Here is a 23060-nt window from a genome sequence, read left to right on the forward strand (position 1 = left end):
AATAATATTTAGAATAGAAATTCTGCATCGACCACAGGTATACACGGGCTCCGGAATCAGTGGTTTACCGACTGCGTAACAGGCAAAGTTGTGCCCAGTGAGAACCTGCAGAGAGGCAGGTTTTGTTGACTCTCGTGCGATATGTATCTACGGTATGTATACATGTGTACGCGGCAGTATGGTACGCATGTGTAAGCGCATTGATATAGGTATGTGTCTATACATAGGTATAGCTTGTGTTCGTGGTATCGTCGTGGGTTAATATTATTTTGATCTTCTTTCGGGGGGTGGTGGGATATGACGATGATTTATTCCAAAGTTGGAGATAAAACCGATACATCGTCGTAAGGACAGTGATGTGACGTTATTAAAAATCAGAATATATGTGCGGCCCTCGTCGCGTCGGGTGTCGTCTGGAACCACCTAGTCACTCGCCAGCATTCAAGGGAGAGTGAAAAAAGTAAGATGGCCGCGACGAAACTTTGCGTTCCGTAAAGAACAGTTGTGTTGACGTCGATTGGGTTTCAAATTTTCCTCGGCTTTTGCGAATACCCCTAAATACTGACAACGGTAGACTGCTGCTACGTGTCCTATCTTCTTCTGGTGAATTTGTGCTGAACCGGAGACAAATTGTTGATTGCTCTCAATGACACAGATTGCCGCATGAACCGTACGCTTGTTTATCCCAGAGAACAACAATAATCAAACAACGTGGGACAAGTGAAGTACGAACTGTGATAAGTCGCGGAAAGAATCCCGATTGTTTCAATAGCCGTCGCGCATTATTGAGATCGACATTTATCGTCTTGGCAAGAAATATTCCTGCTTCTCGAAAGCAAATCCGGTCGTTGGCTTTAGAGGGTTTTGGGAAGGAAAAAGCTGGCGGCGACCGTGTGGATTATTTAGCGTTCGCGTTACACATTCCCTAGTCGTTATTAAGACTTGCATTAACCGTGGGTTGCTTATAACCTGAGACAAAATGATAGATTTCCATCGCCTTATATGATTTGTTTTGTCTCGGCGACGGTTCCGAATATTCGATCAGCTAAACGGATGGCAATATATTTGCAAATTTTGCAGCTCTAGCATATCGAGGAAGCTGGGCAAAGTGGCGGGTAAGAGAAGTCACTGCTGAACGTGAGAGCAACCACGGACGGCCATATTAAAGTTTCAAAAGGTGGCAGCAGCGCCGTGGAAGTAGAGCAGCGAGTGAAGTGAAGTGAAGTGAAGTGAAGTGAAGTGAAGTGGAGTCCCTCCGCTTGCCTCCGCTTGCCGATTAGTGCCTGGTTGCTCGCATGAACGCGAGTGCCTTGTGCTGTGCCCAACTGTGAATCGTCCCGCAGCGTGGCGTACATACAGCGCCGTAGTGGTGGGGTAGCAGTGGCGATCCTCGAGTACGCTGTGTTGACTTGGTGTGTATGCATGTACATACACGTTGGCGTTGGAGCGATGTTATTTGTCGTTGATCGAGATCGTTTTTCTCGTTGATTAATGTGAACCTTCGACTGCCGACTGTCGACATTACCGACTTATGGCTCGTTAATGGTGAACGGTGATGCTATTTTCTTTATATGTGCTACGGCCGATGCTTTTGCAAAATTTTGGGCAACCAACGATATTAGGATTATGAAAAATTATTCATGATCCCTCTCGAATACGGCACAACTTTACGACGACGTACGTAATCCTGCATACGTCTTCTCCTTCGTCTTCTGCTCCCCTTCCCCCCTCCCCCCTCTCCTCTTCCTCATCCCTCCCTCGTCTTCCATCTCCTCCTTCCAAACGGCAGTAACCTTTTCAAGAATCCTCTGACACGTCAATTTGATCCTTGCGTACTTATCACCTGCACGCGCTTGTGACAACGGCTAGTGCCCCCTCTCGTTCGTCTCCCCTCAAAAGAACCAGACAAACTACAAATACCTGCCTTTTTCATCCCAATTCGTTTCCTTTTTTCACTTAGTGTGATATGCTTGGTAGCAGTATTCGGTACCTTGATCAAAATTCTAATCTTTATTACTTAACGTTCGTAAAGATGAGAGCGCATCACCCACCATTGACTTGTACTAATTTTCCTCAGTAAGGAAGAGATTAATTCTCTTTTTTCAAACGGCTGTGTACTATACGCACGCCTCAAGTTTTTATCAATCAAGTTTTGATTAATCAAGTTTGATCCTAAACTGAAGTTGCCGCTGATGGATTATAAATTTCTGAAGAATAAAGTAGCCAGGGTAGCTGTTTGAAAGTACAAAGTCCTTACATTGTGGCTAATGTTGATTTGAGCTGTTCGTCTATCATCTCTCATTGATCAAGCTTGATGGATCGAAACTTTGGATACATATATTGTCTACCTTATTATACCTAAGGGCTGTGGTGAAAAAAAAAGATTCTTTATTGATAGGTAACCTGACTTTTACCTAAATGTAGATAACGCAAAGCACCGATCCTATCCACAAAAGATGGCAGCTGTCAAATTATTTGAAATAACCGCATAACTTTTGACTGTAGGGCTGCCACTAATGTAACGTTAAATATAGCCAACTAATGAAACTAACTTATAACGATTGATTATACATGAATGGTTATTTAAAATCAACAAAGGAATTTGAAATAATGATTTAATGCGAGAACAGCGATTTGTGTGGCTAAAATCATGCAGCTTTGCTAATTAGGTAGGTCTAGTAAGTATATCGTTGTGACAATAAAGTTATTCATTGTCGAGACAAACATTTTTATCAAGATAATCACGAAGTGGACTTAAATTATGACAGTTGCGGGTATTTGTACTAATTTTGAAGCAGGTAATAATATTCTCTCTGTCTTCACTTTGCAAAATACTTCATATCTCTGTTTTAGTCACATCACAGTGGAGTCGGTTCAAAAGGAACGTCGAAGGAAAAGTTATAGGAAAGTTGAGTGGGAGTGCTTCACCGCACTGCTGATGTCAGCTAGGAGTTTGAAGTTGACTACCAGACGGCAGTCGCATCCACAACTAAGGAGTCACTCATCTATAGGATCTAGATGAGAGGTGATATCTATCGAAGGTCTTCGCAGAAGCCTAGCCTTGTAGCCTTGTAGTTCAAACAGGGCTGGCTCGGTACCTGAACCGTTGCTGCCTTTGACACAACTCTGAATGTCTTCGCACATACAAAAGTCGTGCGTGGTTAGTTCAACTTCTTTGTCTCTTAGCAACCGTTTATAGTACTTGACCTTATGTCGTGAAACTATGTCATTGAATCGAAACCAATGATCAATAGGGGCTTGAGGCAACATTAAGTGACAGCAAAAAGAAGTACGGGGACAAGGTGAATGCTCTTTTGTCCGCCTGGGAACATGTTACTAACTTTATACCCGCGGCAACGCCAGAAGCTACGCAATCTCTCATAGAATGGGTTCACAGGTAAGTCGAAACTTTTTTCTTGCCTCTCTCTGATTCTTAACATTGATCTTTGCCTCTAATTACACTCATTGCCATTACTACAAGAGACTTGCTCCCAACCTTAGTCTATTCATGATTTCTTAACATGCTTGCTATACGGCTTTGAGTTACGAATGGATCGACTCGTCTGCAGTAGACGATTTCTTTCGTATAATTACAATCGGAAGCCAGTATCGCCTGTTCCTGCGAGTGATCTTATTAGTTTCATGTGCTTGGTTCGATTTTCTTATTCTACGCTACGTGAATAAACCACAGAGGTCTTAATATCGTTACTAAAGAATATTTTTTTGTCAGATCAGAGTGACGGGAACTGGAGAGAAGCACTTGTACGTGACTCTGTTGATGATATGATCAAAAGTTTTATCGACAGTTTTCTGGTGTCGATTGAAAGCATTGTGTTCGGCCCTTAATTGTTTGGCATTATGACTAAGTAGTTGTTTACAAATGTTTTCCAGACGGAGAAGATGGGTTTTTAAATTATTATTATTATTATTATTATTATTATGGGAGGACATTTATTCCCGGAAATTCTAACCGATCTCTGTACTAACTGGATCGGCGATTCCTATTCCAATGTACATATCGATACTGATTTGATTAAAAACAGTTATGAGCTACCAAATAACAGTCACAGTGTTAAAAAAATACGTTTGCTTTCATATCTGTAGATATGTCTTTTAGTATTCTGACCTTAATATTTGTCGGCACTAGCAACTCGGAAGAGACCTTTCAATGCGAATAATAGCAATCGTACATTCAGTTAATATAGAGATAAGTGGAAATTCCGTTTTTACCTAATCTGGCATACTCTGAAAATCCATTCCTTTTTCTGTGTATGAGACTAGCTCCTTGAATACCTAGAATAAAGCTTCTCAGTTACAAGGTTCCACTTTTTATTCTTCCACATCTATTTCACTGTATCTTACTCACAATTGATATGGTGAAAATGTTACTTTGCTGGTGATCAGAGATTCAGTATTAAAAATTTCTACTTTCAATTATCCTGACATTTCTCTAGTTCTTGTTATGTGATAAGGTGATTGGGATTCTTGTCTTGCAGCGCTGAAGGGACTTATTAACCCTTAGTCGGATGAATATGGAAATAGTTGTTATTTCAGAGTGACAGTTTGTGAAAGGCCTACATTATTTTCAACTGTATTGAACCTTAGATACTTATTATACGTAGTTCGTGATATGAAAATGGATTTATAAGTTAAAGTTTTAATCAGAATTTCAATATGTCAAAAATCATAATGCTATCTGATTGTTTTACAGAGCTCGTATAACTACTAGTTGATAATTGAGGCTGCCATGTGAAATTCTCATTTTTTGTTCGCAGGCATACTTTGAAGTTGGTATTGCGGGGAGAGTGGCCAAAGTTGTCACCCGCTACAAAGACGCACCTTGGTGTTACGTTGCAGCGGTGCTCTACCCACCTGGGCCATCATCCTGCGGCACCACGCTGCGCTACTCTGATCGCCCTCGTACATGATCCTTGGACTCGTCCTGCCCTTGACAGTATTCTCAATGGCCAGCCAGATCCAAGGCTTGAAGATGGTAGGAGGCAACAAATTTTTTCCCTGTTATGCACATTTCTACCTGTAAAACTGAATGTGTACTTTTATGACCAATTAGAATTCGTAATTCATTTACATTATACCAGGAAATTTTCTGCCATATAATATTTTGAGTGATTTTTTTGGTTGGGAAAACCTCACAATCAGACTTTATTACCACGTATTTTTCTCTAGAAGAATTGCCCTCCTGGGTTTGCTGGTAATGGTAGTGTTTTTGATCAAGCAAATATCACTCGTTTTAATCTTTGTTCGCAGAGTTTTGTTGTTCGGAAAAAGGTGAATTATTAATGATGAGACTTCGAATATTGTGTGAGGATCGCTGCGAAGACATAGCGGTCAATTTGGCAGCCGCTTGCGTCCGTTCGCTTCGCCGAAGCGATCAGTTAAGATCAGTCTGCGAAGCTCAACATGTGCAATACATGACTGACGTGTATATCGTTCTATTGTACAAGCTCAAACGCACGCAAGACATATTCGCTCAAGTATTACCACATTTTTATCTTATCATTGTATAGATGTAGGTACGGTAGTCATAAGAATTTCTCTTAGCTCCGTGTATCAAATACCATCAGTTGTCTGTGTTTAATTAGAAAAGTATTGAGTACAGAGTGTTTACAGTTATGGTACAACTTAGAGCAGGTGCATTATTAGGATGGCATGGTCTGTTCCTAAGAAAGGATTATTTTGCAGCTAAAATTAATGGATCTTGGAGAGGGTTTGGAATTGGTCCAGAGGCTCGGAGGTGAAGCACCGACCAAATATGGAACGGCAAGAGTGTGGAAAAACTCGACACGAGCTGCAGAGTTGGTAGCGCAGTATTTGGTTACTGCCGGAATGGTTAGGCCTGTTGAAGAGACAGGATCCTCGACTCTTGAGCAAATTATAAATTCCTGGGCTCTGCTTCACTCAAAGCTTAAGGACATGGCTCCGACGTTACCTGGAATGATACGAAAACTCATAGAACCTGCCGAAAGTGCGCAGCACATTTATATTTTCTGTGCTGTACTTGGCAAACATGTGAGTAAAGATGAAATTTTGCGTTTCTTATTTCACACTTTCAATTAATGGACGTACAAACACATGCGCCACAATCTTAGCTATTGTATGTATAAGCGTACAATTATCCATTTCTAAGATCTTATGCATAAGTAGAATTGTCTGAAAACAATATTGACGAAAGAGCATTCTTTGCAAGTTATCCACAAGTAAATCCATGCGGAATTTTGTGAATTAAATTCATCATTTTTACCTCTTTGTTTAAGATAAGACCACAGTTTTATTTTGTGCAATATAACACTGGATAACTGTGGTGAGTGCTGGAAACAATTGCACGGTGGTCACTGGTACAGAAAATTCTGGAAAAGCTGGAAATGTCATGGAATTTTGAAATTCTGGAATAGTCAGGGAAGTGTCAGGGGTTTTTGCGGAAAGTCTGAGAATCGATTAGTACATTTTTTTTCCATACATATACGTCCCACAATATTTTTAAGCTTCAAATAAATTAGATTGAATACAAATTTCTTTAACATTACCGGGAGGTTCTCTTCAAACTTTGAATATTCCTAAATATTACCTTACAAAAGATTGTGCGCATCGGCTAGAGGGGACAGTGTGACCCAAGTGACAGTTTGTATTTTTATAGAAAATAAATTATATGGAAAATAAGTGTATTTTTTATCAATTTGCTACAAAAAAGTTATCCGATTTGACTAAGGAATATTATAAAATTTTTGTTTGGAAATCTTGAGAAAGTTGGGGAATTTCATGATGGAGATTTAGTGGCCACCTTAAATTGTGAATTTGTGTCAAATTATGACGGCAGAATTGCAAGATAGCCTTGATTGAAATACTCGCAATTTTATTCCAGTTGCATCATTATTTCTAGCACTTACCGGACATAAGGCATTATTTGATGTGTAGTAACGTACCAGGAATAGGTCAAGCGTGATTCAATCTTCATTCGAATCTAAAAAATTGATCAATTGGTTTGGAAAATTCACTCGTATGTGTGTACATGTGTATTTTAGATATGACCAATGTTGTGATATTACTTATTGATTTTCCTAATTTTCTTAATCCCATAGTCATGAACTTGACGGGTTTTCATCTGTGAGTTTAACCTGTATTTTTGTTTTTGGTTTCAGTTTGGATCGACCATCAAGCCACTCATGATTGAACTTTACATACGGGCGTTAACGACAGATATGAACGAATTGGAGGTGCAGAAGGTAAAATCGGAGAAGGAGAAGGTGCGAGAAATTGCAAAGCGGTTGAGCACGCAGTTTTTGAAATTAGCTGATGTTGTCGTCGAGAATGTTGGGATAGCTAGAGAATGCGTGCTTACGGCCTTTTCTCTCCACCCCACGCGACTTTGCTACGACAGAATCCGTGAAATGGCAATTGCTTGCGGTAAGGTAAAAGCGGACGGTGCTCGAATTGACGAGATTAATCGCTCCGACACGTTGGCAAGTTATCTGGACACAGGACAGGAACAAATTGCCACTCGACGCTTGTGTTCAGAGGTAACAGCAAAGAATACCAAGCCAAAAGAAGTATTATTCTCTTTAAAAAGCTTAGAAAAATCTCCACGTCAAAAAGAGATGAGCAGTACAGACGGGTGCCAATTACATCCGAAACGTGATCCAACATCAAATGGTCCGCTTGGTGAGCTCTGTTTTAACTGTGGTGAATTCACAGGGGTTGAAATAGTGAGGATAAAGTCACCTGACACAACGTCCAATGTCGAGCGAACCCTTGATGCTCTAATACTGATAAAGGGAGATGCTGTCACAGGCTCAGCTAATTACGACGAGAAGTCTGCACCTAATCAGGTACTGGATGCTGAAAAATTGGGTGTATCGGCGCAATTGTGCGATGACTTGGCCGTTGTGCTGAGCAGTCCACGTTATCATATGCTCAGCTGGGTTCTGGATTGGAAAGAATTGAACACTTTGTGTGAAAAGTATTTAGAAAATGCTGAAGAAATGCGTAACACCAATAAGGAATTAAAATTCTTGAACATTGACTATTCGCAGTTTAAAGACTGGCCGCTCGAGGAAGAAGCTAACAAAGACGTATTTTTTGGCATAGAAAAAGGATACGAGCAATGGGCTGATATACAGTCAGACGATTCGGAAGAATTTGGTAGTTTTCAACCAGCTGGGCCATACAAGAGGTCATTGACAAGAAGAAGCCTGGACGATACTACTGATTCCGACAGTAGTAGCATTCTGAGGCTTCGCCGTGCAGGTAGACCAAGAAAAATTCACAGACTTGCATCGACTGACAGTGACTACGACGAAGATACCAACAACACCGAATCCTCTCATTTTCGGGGAGTCAACGGAACTGTCGACGAATCAGTTATAATAGAGGATGAAACGGTGACAGACACTGATACAAATACTCAGGATAGCCAAACGGATAGCCTCGGTAGTGACGGATGTAGGCAAGATAAAAAACCAAAGAGAAAATCACCTACTACTAAAGAAATCAGCAGTAAAAACCGTGGCAAGTCGAAGCTCACTGTAGAATCGATGTCGCATTTTCACATGCTTGTCAATGACAATGTAAGACGTTCTACAGAGGACATAAGCAGCTCTGACATAAGCAGCAACGACATAATAACGCTATTCTCTGCGGATATGGACGACGGCAAGTGCGAAACCATCAAGGGATCCTCGTATAATCCTGAGACACCGCTCATCATTACAGAAAAGCGGAGCGACCCAGCAGTACTAAAATCTTTGCGAATGTTCCGGCCCCAAAACATGAAAAAACCGACAAGGATCAGTCAGATTCTGCAGAAGAATTTATTGAACAAGAATAAAGACGGAAGTTGTAGCAATAAAAACACGAGCTTATCCAAATTTTCACCCAATATGTTGAGTAATTTGAACCTAAATCCAAAGATTATTTTAACCCGAAGCGATGACGTCAACAAAAAAATGATGCTACCGTCAAAAAAACTGAGCCCCGGTGACATTACGAATGAATTGTTAAACCTGCAAAAGAGTAGATTTTCCCAAAAGAAAAATTCTACGATTGTCACAGACGAGAAAAGTCGCAGATGCAAAAGTAACATGGTGTCTGTTGAAAGGGATTTAAGGGTCGTCAGAAACTTGAACTCTAGCAAGCATGCCGGTTCGAACTTCGACATTCTTGCCAAGGCTGTGAGAGATTCGGACATATTGGCCACACATGTGCCTGGCTTGAACACTCTCGATATGATTGTACCGCCGCAAGTTGAATCAACTGTAAATATAGTTCAACTGTCCCGTAATATCCCACAAAGTCCGAATTCCGGTCCTGTAAACAGAGGTGGTACGCCACCAAGAAATCGTTCGTCTGTAGTCAGTAGTGGTATTCAAATGCCAAGTACTCCAACATCAAGCGGACATGACAGCGGCGTTGGCATGAGCCCAGCAGATCGTACACCTCCATCTAGGTCCTTGCTTCAGGACATTGGTGAAGAAGCCAACCAACTTCCCGATACTCCACCGCGTGCAAACTCTTTGGCATCAAACGTTGAAGGTACAAGTCCCAAACTACTCGAAGAGCAACAGGGCAGCAGATGTATTTCCCCAGACAAATCGCCATCGCCCACACCCTCACCCTCGCTTGCTTTGAACTCGGGAACGCCTACTGTTACTATAGCCTCTGAACAATTGCAAATTGTTTGCAAACCCGACGGAACGTACCGGTTGGCCTCGGTGAACCCCACCGCATCCTCGTCCTCGTCATCTTCATCTTCGTCGTCGACGTCGTCTCACTCACCTCATATGGGGCAGCGAGGCATGCTCACACTTCAGACATTGAATGAAAGTAATTTCTCACAGCAACAGTTGCAGGGACGATTAGAAGATTCGGGCACTCCCAATAGGACAATATATGATGGACTCAATACCATGAGTGTTAAATCTGTACATCATGCTGGCCAAAATACTTCGCCAGGCTTGCCCAAATTTCAGCAAGCATTCCGTAAAACCATATACGCACTGACAAATAACACCACAACTGTCACTGATTCTGTTACAACAGAGAATGTATCACAGCTGACCCCTGTATCAAAAACAACGAATCTGTCAAAGGCCGTACAGACTTCCTTACAAAACACTAAAACCCATGGCGGAGTTAACACTCCGTCGATAACTAATGTTCCGAATTTACAATTGTCAACATCGAGGCAGCAAATATTGAACATAGTGCACGCGTCGGAGGGCGGAGATAGGGGAGGAGCGGGAGGAACGGGACGAGGCGCTGAAGAAGGAGTGAACAGTAGCGATAGTGTGGGTGTTGCAGTCACAACGTCTAGTAATGTCACCAATCCAACTGTGACGCAACTTGTTCAAACGACGTCATCACCCTCGGGTGTAATATATACGCACAAGATGCCAGTCACAATATCCACGACTAATCCCAGCCAGCTTAATATCATTCCACACACCATATCTCGCACAGTTTCATCTCAAGGTAATAGAACACCAGTGGTAAAGTTGAATATAATAAGGGCACCGTTGAGACAGCATAATATTGCAAGTACTATACAGGCGGTATTGGCAGGGCCACGAGTCCAGCAAAATGTTCGTCACGATAATCTAATCGCTTCCCCCATCGACGTTCCGATAAATCAAGTCAGCTCGACGACATTGGAACAACTACGAGAATTCGAAAGCGTTCTGGAACAAGTCAAGGAACGAAGTACCGTGCAACCTCAGCATCAAGGCTCCAATGTTGTAACAACGACTGTACAGACGCAAACTCAAACCCAGACCCAGACCCAAACCCAGTCACAGGTGCAAACAATCGTGCAACAGAATCAGCCAAGTAGCAAACATCACACGACATCCGGTACACTCGCCCAACAGCTGAATCTAATGTCGCGATCAGCGGTGTCGAGTAATGAATTCTCAAATGCAACTAGCACTATTACATTTCAACAAGAAATCTACCCTCAGCAAAAAGTATCACTGGCCTATGTCGATCAGACAGCTACTCTCACTCAGAAAGTTGTCTCGACATCAACCCCTATTGTTGTTGTGACCAGTTACTGCCAACCAGTAGCCTCCCCGGCATTGAGCGTAACCTCTCAAAGTTCATCCAGCCCGTGCGTAACACCAGCTCCGGCACCCGTGTCATCTGCAGGAAAAACACAACCATCTTCAACCACGAAACTAGGTGGGAAAAAGTCGACCTCGAAAACGGTAAAGACGAGCGCGACGAACACTTCTAAAGCACCACCTGTGCCCAAGCCACAACAGAAGCCGCAAGAGGATGAGCAAACCGCTCAGCGAATATACGCAATTCTCGACGAGTATGCAGAGCAGCTGAGAAATTCCCCAGATCTTAACAATAAGCCAGCTCCTAGAAGAAGGTCGAATCCGCCAACAAACCCTAGCCAATCGTCGAAGCGTAAAAAGTCCGGTTCGAGCAAATCGAAAACACCCAGCCAGCAGAGTTCCGAGCTGAGTCCTGGCCCTGATGACCTCGGTCGTACCATGGGTAGCGAGGATTCATCGTCAGGCATTGTTCACGTGCAAGACAGTCCCATTGGCACATCACTGGCGGACGATGCACAAGTAGGAACAAATGTGGAGGCAGCCTCGGTTGATGTTAAAAATTTGACCAACGACTCTAATGATGCGGTCGACATGAACGTCAAGCGAAGAAATCTGATATTTGCAGATCAAACCAATTCCGTTGCACAGCCGAGAACTGTTATTGTGCAGGAAGCAGTACAGACAGCATCTGTAAGCGTCAGTGAAGCCCTTGCCTCGGTTACAGGGAAACTTGGCAGCACAGCTGTATTGGTACCAGGTACAAACTATATTCTTCCAATGAATCTTATGAAGAGTGGACAGCAGTTCACAATAGTTTCGGGTGGCCCGAAACTTCTCGCTACCGTTCCTACTACCGTGAGAACAAGCAGCACCAGCAACGTATCGAACGCTTTGGTTCTTCAATCATTATTGAATCAAGCTGGTAAAATAATTGCTCAACCGACTCAGATGAAGCAAGTCAAAGTACCGACACTTCAAACCTTGAACACCGGCCAACCATTGGCGCAACAGCAACAGCAACAGCAACAGCGACACCACCAACAACATCACGTCACCTCCAGTCCAACGGTTGTTGTATCCCAGAGTGGTGCTGGAAATCAGTTTGCTACCGATCATATAGAGAGGAACAATAGCGATGGAAACATCAAGGTCGATGTGCCAAACTCTGTGGGTATACCCATACACGAAACACCAGAGAATGCAACAATAATCAATAAAACGCCAACAATCAGTCTGATACAAAAGAACGTCAACGATTATGGATCAAGCCAACAGATATGCAGTGTCATAACAAGCAGTCCAAATCTAACGCTCCAAAGCACGAGAATGTTCAATTCTACAATAAGTAAGCTTTCCACACCAACAGGAATGAAGCACGAAAACGTCGTTTGCTTGGCGCCACCTACAGTCACGCAAGCACCTGAAAAAAATTTTACTCAGAACAGTGAGAACGATGAAATTGGTAGCGGCAGTAGTTTACAGACTGAAAAACCTGTTACCATACAAACGGCGACAATAGCCTTGGCATTTACACCTCAGTCAAAAGTATCGGTGATAAGTTCAGGACAGAAGGAAACACGAGACGTCACAATCGCTGGTGCAGTAGACGAGGGCGAAAGAGTTGTATCGCCAAAGTCAGTCAAGAGGAAATTTGACGAGGAATCCTCTGCAGAAATGTTACCAAAAAATACGAATTCTATCATTAGGTCAGCAATGTCTGCAACTCTACAAAACACTTCTAAATTAGGTAGGACCCGCGTATCCTTGATTACTACATAACATTTTTCCATGTTAATTGCTTCAATCATTCAACCTGTAATTAACCACTGCTTGCATCACTTTTTTATTTCATCAATCTTCATCAAGTATGTCGCTAATCAGTTGATCTGTAAACAGTCAGTGATGTCCCAGCTATCGATACCAGCTACCTATCTTCAAAAAGAATGTATTGAAAAATCGTAGTATTGATAGCTGTGACAATGTGCAATCGTACTTGTACAATGGACCGTACGTCTTGTTTCAGAGGCTGCAACTGTAGAGAGTAAAGAAACATCAATAAAAGAGGCACCCGATCAGTTTCTCATGAGTGGCATAGGTGTTAGCGGTGGGGAAGTCTCTGATGCCCAAGAAACTCAGGCGCGAAGACCGAGTGATAACGTTACTGATGTACCATTGCGGATTGGCAACGGGCTTTTGTGCGGGAACGCGAGACTGCAGGAAGCTTGGGAACCAGAGCGGAAACCATCATCGCCTGACACGCCTTGGAGATACGTCCCGACATCTTCAAATCAACTAGGACTTGAGCCATTGAAGGCTTACTCTTCACGAGAAGGCGAAAATTCCGTGGGTAGTGGCAATGGTAGCGTACACAACGTCGTCCATATAATAAACAAAGGCCAAGGCATAGAGATGGCGAGTGGTCAACTTTATCAAACTACTCCCTCATCGACGACAACGACGAAAAAGTACTTCATTAATCACACCCTAGAACCATTTCAGCAATATTCAAATAGAACACAGATAAAGACGCAACTGAATCCGCGCTTAGACCGCGAACTCGCGCAGCAGAGGATCAGCAAGGCGGCAGCCATCGAGCGTGAATTGAAATTGCAGAAAAGTTTGTCGGAAGAGTGCGAAGACTTGGGAGTCGATGAGCCTAGCACAAGTGATCTGTTTCCAGAGGCAGATCTGCTATTTGACACAAACCACTCACCGTCATTTGATCAATCATCTCAGGATGCTACCTGTAGCCAACCTGTGGGATTAAAGTCCTATAATTCATCCGTATATTTTCGCCCTCTCGATTCGTCCAGCAGCAGTAGGGATGCAAGTCCTGTTATTGACTTTAAGGCGATTGAGCGTAGAAAAAACACTGCTCAAAGAACACGAGCTATAAAAGATACAGTAAAAAGAGCTAAGCGTGAGCGAAATGACGACACGGTTATGAAAAATCTTTCGAAACAGGCGAAGCTTGATCTGCAGGAAGCGGACCCAAGCCAGGACGAAAGTTCAAACAGTAATTCAGATGTCTCCAGTCGTCTTTCCCCATCCATCTGTAACGATGTAACCAAAGACTGTACAGTCGGTCTTGAGCGTGTGAAGATGAATTCCCGTGTCACTTCCAAGTCAAGCTCCCCAAGCAGTACCTCTGACCTACTGCCTTCCTCGGTGATGAAACTTCAAGACACAGATGACCCCGACTCAACTGCGACAAATGCCAACAACATGTCGGTGGCAAGCTCAGGTGATGAAAGCTTAACCCTTTTGGGTGGCGGTACGGCCGATGTAACAATGCCGTCGCCCCTTTCACCGGCTAGCGGTCCATTATTGGCGATGCACAAGTATACTTATACTAACAAAAAGCGATCCCTATGCAAGGTGACACGCAAGGATTATCTGTCGTGGGAAAGCCCGTTGTCCGATCAAGGCAGGTCGAGCAGCGAAGATGATGAAGCTTCCAGCATTGCCGAGTCGACGAGTAGCCAACTAGGGGAAAGTATGATAGTAAACGGTTTGGAGGACAACATTGATGTCCCAACCACAGGTAGTAAATCCACAAACGATTATTGTTCGTCATACATGAACAAGCGTCGTCACGATAAGCTGAATGTAAACGCGAGGGTTGTGCTGAATCGTAATGATGCTAAAGGTATTGCCAGTAGTGATGTGCTTATTAAACGCACAAAGAATGACTCGATGGGTGAATCCGGCGCAGTCTCGAGTGATAAAACTTCCGAACCCTCCGACGACGAAGGCATCACTCATCATCCACCCCATTCCACAGACCCCGACTGTCGCGCAAGAAGATCCAGTCTTCGTGGTCACGTGAAGAAGGGATGTGCGTGCTGTAACGGCTCTCCGGAAAGACCGAAAAAAAAGTCTGTGAAGTTGGACCAGAAACTCAAGAAGAGATTGGCATCGAAACAAATAGTCAGGAAGAGGTAGTCCTGTAAGAAACTCTGATCGATCGAACTAGTTGATGCGAGGCTGTGTTCGAAAAATCGAATTGTGTATGAATCTATTTACATACATACATACATAAATACATACATACATACATACATACATACATATATACGTACATGTGTGTGTATATATATATATATATATATATGTATGTATGTATGTATGTATTATGTATATATCCGTGGTTGTGTGCGCGCGCGTGCGAGAACGAGTGTGTGTATATATATATTTCAGCGCATTTTTTTCAGCACATAATATGTATAGATGTGTGCGCGTGTGTACACTTGTGGCATTGTCGGATGGCCAATCTTCAAGCAAGTCATTAATCGTCATGTTGAAGTTCGTAGGTGGCGACGAATCGTTCAAAATATTAGATTTACAATATATCCAGTATAAAATGACGTATATAACATGAATACTTGGCGGAAATGAATTTTTCATTTTTATTATTATCATTGTCGCCGTCGTCGGTATTAAGATTAAATTTGTTAATTACCCCCTAAAAAAATCCACCTACATGTAGATTTCGCTGAAAAGAATGCGCAAGATAATTTGCAAACGTTATGATATAAAGCGTAGAGTTCAATTAAACGATAAATTTTTTGAAACGCAATCTAGTCAACGGGTGAGGTTTGAGGCAAGACTTTGAATGTCTTTGTATAAAACAGTAGAGTATAATAATAAATATGAATAGAATCGTGAGTTTCAGTGAGAACACATTTTAAGAAAAAGAATATATTTGTTGGAATCTGTTGGCGAGTTTTTTTTTTTTTTTTCCATGTCAAGATTACTATTCGCGCACCTACCAGGGTGTGACCCGACGGAAATGATTCCAGTTTATAAAAAATTGCAGTTAAGCCTGCCTACCCTAATCCTACCTACGGCCTTAGCAGCCCATCATTCTTCTGAATCTTCCACAGCCGAAGTCGTCAATTTCATTTGACTCGAATTTGCACGAATAGAAGTCCAACCAGCGACCTCGTAATCGGGGTTTTCTAACTCCGCTGGTGTTTTCCACTGTCTTTGAACAATTTGCTCGACGTTTCAGTGGTCGGACACGGCTGTATGATAGCCTCGCAGGGTAGGACGTTTTTAATACCGCAAGGCATGAATCAATTTTTGGCTCATTATCAGATCGTACTTTGTTGAGGGTGCCGTATCAATCTAAGGTTGTACATTACGTAGACTACATAGACATAACTCATTAAAGGTATATTATTATGTTATATGTATGTACATATACACAGCATACAATATGTAATACATATATATTATATTGCTGCACTTTAGTACAAATGCTTCATCTTAATTCAAATGACAAACCTACATGTTGGTCGTTAATGCATATGCGATGACGTGATGTGCATATGACTGCTATTTGTTGTCAATAATGAATATTGTTTTCAAATAATATTTAAAAATCGAGTGTAAGGAAGATGCAGTTTCAGTTTCGATGCATTTTTAGTGTATATCGGGCGGTGAAACCTAGGTAATTCTTTTACTACTAAGTTTTCGGTCGAAATGTTGTATTATTATTATTATTATTATTATTATTCTATACTTGAAGACAAATATAACTAAACGAACGTGTCTCATTATGCATGTATTACACATGTATGTGTATACCTATATAGACATATTATATACATACATGTAGATATACATCGTGTACATCTGGTTGAAGCGAAAAAAAAAAATTTTTCCGAATGAACCACAATACTCGAGAGCGGTTGGCACTTAATCTGTCGAAATTATACTAACGCCAAAATCTGATTTGAACTCATCTTCTGTATAAATATTCATACTACGCCAAGGAGAAAAAGAAGATCTTTATTTGACAAAGAATTAAAAATACCACTTATTACAGTTCCAAAGGTAATGAAGTTTTGTCGATTTATTATATCATATAACTAGTTGAAATAATTAATGATTTGCTTCCAGGTGTTTCTCTGCAGTGAGTTTTGGAACACCATATTATATATTGTAAATTTTTGGAGCTATTGCAAGTACAGGTTGCATACTACTTTTGAATATCAAGATACAATTTTCGGACTGTAGTGCAATTTGATTTGGAAAAAAAAGTTTTTACTTTAATCTCAATGTACATATAAATACATAACACTATGCTTTGTGTATGTCTAGTTCTAATCTGTACCTTTTATCACGTAGCCTTACAAAATTATAGGTGGTATGTACTTTAAAGCATTTTTTTACCCCATTCTGATCTCATTATACGAGTTTTTTTAGTTGAATAAACGGTGTATTTATAAAATATAGCCATGATCGGTTTATTTTCATTTTCAGAGTCACCTCTCTGGGTGCAGCGCTAATAACAAATTATCGAATATTCTTTGCAAAATTGGTTTCACCGTCACAATTACAATAACCGTTAAAATGTAGCATCTTCCCTTCCCATGTACCGTGGCGATTTCCAAAGCAAAACCGAAAGCGTCAAGCTAAGACACCCGTCGTAGAAAAGTTTTTTTTTTACTTTCCTTCCTCTATGTTATTGGAACTGTCGGTGCAACAGCTACGATGGTATTATGATATGCCACAGTCTCGGCCGCACACATCACACTTATGTAATTGAGAATATTAAGTAAGAGAGAAAGAAAAAGCAGAATGTCAGTGAAAATAATTCGCTGAAACTGCAAAACGAGTTTATCTGTGTTGTCAACATCATGCTATTGAAAAGCGATCACAGGAAAAAAGGAATAATAATTGGCAATAACAATAAGTAGGACATTTTTGTACTTGTTGGCAATTCATCTGAGAATTATTAGAATCATGTTAAACTAGGTATAATGATGCAAAAGTTTTTGTAGCATTTGAGAAATTTGCCATCTAAGTCTAGTTTTAATCTGTTGAGTGTTCTTCCGGTGTGCTTCGGCAGTGTCGTGGAATTCCTGCAACGCCTAAAATTATGTAAACTTAAAAAAAAGTCCGTTAGTATTATTTAAATGAAATCCTAGAATCGCAACTCGAATTATTGGAATAAACGGTTACACGCGCGATTAAGATCGTGATTAAATTTATAACTGCAAAGCTTGCACTTTCGGCACTGGGAGTTGCCTAAATTGGAAATTGTTACGAGGTATGAAAATTTCCACAGCACATCTTCAACTGATAATGAAATTTCATTATTTTTCCCAATTTAATCTGAACAACTTAAATTATTTCTACTATTTCGAGATTTGGAAAATTATAACAAAACTTGCAAGGTCGCTAGATGAATAACGCGATGTCATACAACAAATTTTTTATAAAATTTCATGTGATTTGAAAGAAAGTCGTAGAGTAATGACCGATTTTTTGTTTTTCAATTCTGGTTGTTGTCGTATGGTGACTAACAATTGGAAGCGTCATGATGCACATTGTTATCAAAAAACAAAAAATATTTAGCCAAGCAAAGTTTAACTAAGTAGGCAAAGTAATGTCTTTGAAATTCAGGAACTTTGGTGCAAATGATTTTTTCTAACTAAATCTATATGGTAGCTTCATAGAACTCATTCTCTATTAGCTTGTATGTATTTGTAATCTGAGCACAATGTAGGATGGCAGAACAAAGGTTGAGCGTAATCGCAAACACTTGAAAATAAGTATATTACAACAGAGTCAGATTTATTAATTCTTTTCACATATTTCTGTACATAAAACATTATATTATTGTAATTGCCAACAGTGGATGACATACAACAGGTATTTCGATTATTCTATGAATGAATCTGCCGAAAGCATGACATAACATCTTGTTCGCTGAATCACGCACTATTTGAGCAGAGTCAATGATAGTGTATTTTATACAATTAAGTAATTAACTTAATGAGCAAACATTTTGAAAATAATGATTTTTGAGCTTCAGTGAAAAATAATCGACTACATTGAGTGAAAAAACTGTGCACAATAAGAAAAATGTATGTCAGTCAATGGCAGATGCAGACTTACAAGAGATGAAGTGGCTAGCCGCAGCATTAATGAATAACTGTCACAACATTTACCTGTAACTGGTAATAATGGGTAAGTAATTGCACTTTAGGCGAAAACAGTAATTGTAGACAAAATCTTCGTACTTCCATCACTGGTAATCCTCATCAGTAGATCGATTTGGATGTTTATTCATTTCACACAGCTCATTCTGATTGTGAACTTCCTGTTGAGTTCAACAGCTGTTTAGTTCTTTTGGTTAGTTAAGATGTTAACCATACCCTAAAGACAGTATTGTTGACCTTATTGTAGTTCGACCTCAGTAAGCTTAGAGGCATATGACTATTGCGACGGTCATCTCGGTTTAAATCAAGTCTATCCCTGACCCAAACATTTCACCAATGACTGATCAATATTTTTGATATTATTTCGACCATGTAGAACGAATGATTAAAATTACTTTCACAGAATAGGTACTCTGAAGTTTGAAGACAAACTCTCAGTTATTTCTCTGCTTCTTCCAGTACCAAAAAATTCCCGTGTTTCCCTATAACTGCTTATGCAGTTTTAGTTTCACATATAATATGGTTCTTGAATAGAATCTATATAAAATAGGTACGCTTTTGTATTCAGATTGAGTCATGGTTGATACATTTAGGCTCATACAAGATGTCAGGAGTAAGCTGAACTTGAAATTATTAGGCTTTTGTCGAAGATGGCACGACAGATAAGATAACGCCAGGTTACCTGCATCACGAAATATCAGAATTGACTTCTCAGGGTACTTTTTAATAGTGTCGTAATAGTTGAAACTTACTTGCTGAATGATATCCATCATAGACTGTGAACTGTTGGTCTGATAGAACTCGTTGATTTCTCTTGGAATGCAAAAAGTGCTTGCGTCATTAGGTTGAATTGCAACATTTTCACCAATAAGGCGAAACTCTGGGGGATTGAAAATGGGTCCATTAAGTTCTTCCTTCATGAATAGCAGGGTCTTTGTGCTACCTGGGACGTACGGACTAAAATCGATTATTTTGACATGATCTTTTTTGTGACGAATCACATCAAATACATCTGGAAAGATAAAGGCTTCATTGTAATTGCAACGTAGAGAGAAGTCACACAAACTTCTGTATGATAACTTGAACTGCTGGAGAAGAAGCTCAAAAAATCACTTCAATGTTTTGCACCTAAACCAAATACTCATCTATGCGCACCATACTTGGCAAAAATAATTTGCTTATAATTTTATTTATGCTAGCAGTTTAGTTTACATCTATAAAAGTCTGTGATAATTAGTAGCTTTACAAGGAAAGAATGAAAGCAGATTTTACTCAAAACCACAGGAAAAGAGGGACACATTAAGTTTTGCGGTGAAAAAAAATAAATAAAAAATACCCATACCTATTGTATTTTTTACTATAAATGTAGCACATCTTAGGCTGCACACAGTGGTTTTCATTAATTTAGGACGAAATTCTGCATTTTACAAGTATATTTTACCAAAACACATAATATGTCCCTCTTTTTCAACAGTTTTGAGTAGAATCTACACTTTTATTTTCTATTATGTATTTATAGTCATTCAAGGTGGACTGCTGTCTATACTTACAATTTGTCAATGATTCAAATCTCTTCTTTATCCGTTCATGGAATAAACTCTTAATATCCTGGCGTATGTCATACTTCTCCGTTTCGATATACAGATAATATTGCGATAGGTCTCGCTGACAAATTCCTGAAATAATTTGAAATACTTATCGGCTGCAGAAGGGACAAATCATCAAAGTTGCTCTGTCCAAAATTTTAACAGTGGCTATTTATTACAATCTTCACGATTATATAAAATAGAAGTTAATCATTATATGTAATACATCGATTACCAACAAGCTCGCCATTTATCACAAAGCAACGAAACTCTGCACAGGGATTTATTTCACGCCATTTCTTCAAGACCAGGCAGGGTGGCACATTCACCTTCTTATCCTTTAAGGATTGTAGCTGATTCAGGTCTTTTACCAATCGATCTGAACTTTTGAGCAATAGATAGATTTCTTCCAAGGTTGTGCATCTTAGTGTTTTTGTAGGGGCAACCCATGCTGCATCCTTCAAAAGTCACCAAACTGCTATATTTCACTACAGATTTGATCAATTACACCTTTAGGGCCTGCTATTTTGTTACATTATTTTTTCTTCAAAAATTACCAATAGCGAAACGGATATCAATCTCTGGCTGTCAGACAGACATGCAGTGCTTTTTCAACGGATGTAACTGGTACCTATTCTAGTTGGATATACAGGCTCATTTATTCGTTGCTCAACGCTAGACCCAAGTGAGAGAGAAAACCGCTTACGCAGGTGCCAGGTTGAAAGGCTACATCAATTGCACTCTGTGTTTAGCAACGAACAAATCACCCTACAGACCATAAAACTAGCTTAGTTTCTACTTCATCTCATTTACCGCTACTGCATAGAGTATTTCGTTTGGGAATGGAAAAAGCCCACTCACCAAAGGTGCGCTCCAGTTCAATTTAACAAACACTGCACCAAATTCGTTAAGGACATCCTTAATTTGATTGCTGAACATCGGATAAGACGGCTCGCTTAAATCCTGTAACAACATATTATTCATACATTTATTAGTAAAGATGATGGAAACACAGATCGGCAAGATGGCCTGATGTGATAGGTTTCCTTGAAACGAGCCAGTCTTTAGATGCAGTTAAAGATAGCACAAGTCCGAGAGGATGCAATCAGACTCACATTCGTGAATTGTGCTTGGTCTAGGTGAACGTCGTCGTTGTCATTCGGTAGTACCAAAGTACCGTCGGACCATCTCGAGCTGCATGATTTCGAATAATTTCGCGCCTCTACAGGTAATCGAAACGACTCATGCTCCAGGTACGCCATAACCTCATCTGGTATCGGGACGGTGACAGCCTCCAATGACTCTTTGCCGAACAACGGATACCAAACGCTAAACGAACACTCGGCAATCATTTTCTATAGACAATCTCCGATAGAAATGGAAGTTTTCGGATCAGTCGTTAGATCTAGGAAGGGTAGAGGCACGATGTAATATTATTACCAACAAATTCAGACGATACATAGACGAGCAGTTCTTAAGGTTTTCGCGTTCTGGGGTACTGAGTTAGTTCGGTACCCCAGTAGTCTGAGGCGCTGGCGTCACCGTGTCGTTGTATTGTAACATCCGACCGGAATGTCCGTATGTTTTATCGACTATTATGACTGCATGTCACTTTTATCAACCAACCAAACTCGAAGTACGAGAATCTTGTAACCATAAGGTATTAAAACCACTGTCTAACTATTTGGAATATCCCTAGATGGAAATACCTATGACATTCACTAACCAAAGCTTAAAAACCATGTTACGAGATCTTCGCACTACAAAGAGCTATAATATTATTATACGTTATTATATATCACTATCATATTAACACCATAATTAACTAACACCATTATATACAATTATTCTATAACACTCGACAATGCCATTTGTGCAATTCGACACTGAGAGTTACACTATAAGCAACTTACGCTATACCACATAGCCTGGAGTATAAAAGACTGTAAAACCCTAGATAAATGTATGACCAATATAATGTAAAGATAGCACTGCTGCAATAATCCATAAAACCAGAGACTGCAAAACCTTCGAAACCGTGAATACTAATTATCCAGCATGAATTATACTTTCCTCCGTAACGCCGTATTGTAGACAACACGCGCAGGTTTTGTAGCCATGCAGATCTCCAATGTGGAGCCATACAGAGCTCCATCTAGAGAATACATTACGAAACTTAACGACGAAACAATTGAAGGTAAATCAACTCGCAATAAACTCAAAGATGCATACGTGGCAACGCCCAGTAACAGGCAACCAACAAACTTAAGAAAAACGTTCTAGAAGCTTCCAAGCCGATTTATATTAATATAAGAATTAATAATTACAAAAGAGAATTATATACGAAAGCACACATGCAAACCTGCTCTAAGACTACCAATTATCAAATTGTTAAATACCCTAAATCTGTTAAGATAGTTATAACACAAAAACCTAAGAATATTCGC

General features: G+C 40.3%; 2 protein-coding genes across 8 annotated transcripts; one reads left to right on the forward strand and one right to left on the reverse strand.

The window, feature by feature from the left end:
- Positions 1–132: 132 nt before the first annotated feature.
- LOC107222684 (serine-rich adhesin for platelets) lies at positions 133–18917 on the forward strand. Of its 4 annotated transcripts, none has more exons than XM_015662144.2 (8): positions 133–1412; positions 2854–3160; positions 3255–3397; positions 4776–4993; positions 5269–5495; positions 5704–6030; positions 7158–12819; positions 13096–18917. In XM_015662144.2, exons 2-8 carry the CDS (start codon positions 3131–3133, stop codon positions 15015–15017), a joined length of 8529 nt encoding a protein of 2842 aa, XP_015517630.1. In that variant the 5' UTR covers positions 133–1412; positions 2854–3130; the 3' UTR covers positions 15018–18917. The 4 variants fall into 4 exon arrangements, with proteins under 4 accessions (XP_015517630.1, XP_046597657.1, XP_046597656.1 ...); XM_046741701.1 differs by lacking the exon at positions 133–1412 and adding an exon at positions 1584–1677; XM_046741700.1 differs by lacking the exon at positions 133–1412 and adding an exon at positions 1738–2669.
- Positions 18522–22099, reverse strand: LOC107222687 (cell division cycle protein 123 homolog). Of its 4 annotated transcripts, none has more exons than XM_015662153.2 (6): positions 21729–22099; positions 21475–21576; positions 20849–21071; positions 20578–20703; positions 19780–20039; positions 18522–19244 (listed from the first exon to the last, which is right to left on the reverse strand). In XM_015662153.2, exons 1-6 carry the CDS (start codon positions 21963–21965, stop codon positions 19209–19211), a joined length of 984 nt encoding a protein of 327 aa, XP_015517639.1. In that variant the 5' UTR covers positions 21966–22099; the 3' UTR covers positions 18522–19208. The 4 variants fall into 4 exon arrangements, with proteins under 4 accessions (XP_015517639.1, XP_015517637.1, XP_046597662.1 ...); XM_015662151.2 differs by having other exon boundaries at positions 18522–19188; positions 21729–22098; XM_046741706.1 differs by lacking the exon at positions 18522–19244 and adding an exon at positions 19285–19564.
- Positions 22100–23060: the final 961 nt, after the last annotated feature.

The sequence above is a fragment of the Neodiprion lecontei genome, chromosome 5 (genome assembly GCF_021901455.1).
Source record: "Neodiprion lecontei isolate iyNeoLeco1 chromosome 5, iyNeoLeco1.1, whole genome shotgun sequence".
Classification (NCBI taxonomy): Eukaryota; Metazoa; Arthropoda; class Insecta; order Hymenoptera; family Diprionidae; genus Neodiprion; species Neodiprion lecontei.

Bases quoted from the DNA above. Each gene is read 5' to 3' on its own strand.
- LOC107222684 (XM_015662144.2), top strand. From the start codon at position 3,131: ATGTCTTCGCACATACAAAAGTCGTGCGTG. The intron at 5,496-5,703 runs GTATTACCACAT...ATTATTTTGCAG, and splicing joins CGCAAGACATATTCGCTCAA to CTAAAATTAATGGATCTTGG. The intron at 12,820-13,095 runs GTAGGACCCGCG...GTCTTGTTTCAG, and splicing joins ACAAAACACTTCTAAATTAG to AGGCTGCAACTGTAGAGAGT.
- LOC107222687 (XM_015662151.2), bottom strand. From the start codon at position 21,965: ATGATTGCCGAGTGTTCGTTTAGCGTTTGGTATCCGTTGTTCGGCAAA. The intron at 20,704-20,848 runs GTAATCGATGTA...AAATTATTTCAG, and splicing joins GATAAATGGCGAGCTTGTTG to GAATTTGTCAGCGAGACCTA. The intron at 19,189-19,779 runs GTAAGTTTCAAC...TGAACTCAACAG, and splicing joins TGATGGATATCATTCAGCAA to GAAGTTCACAATCAGAATGA.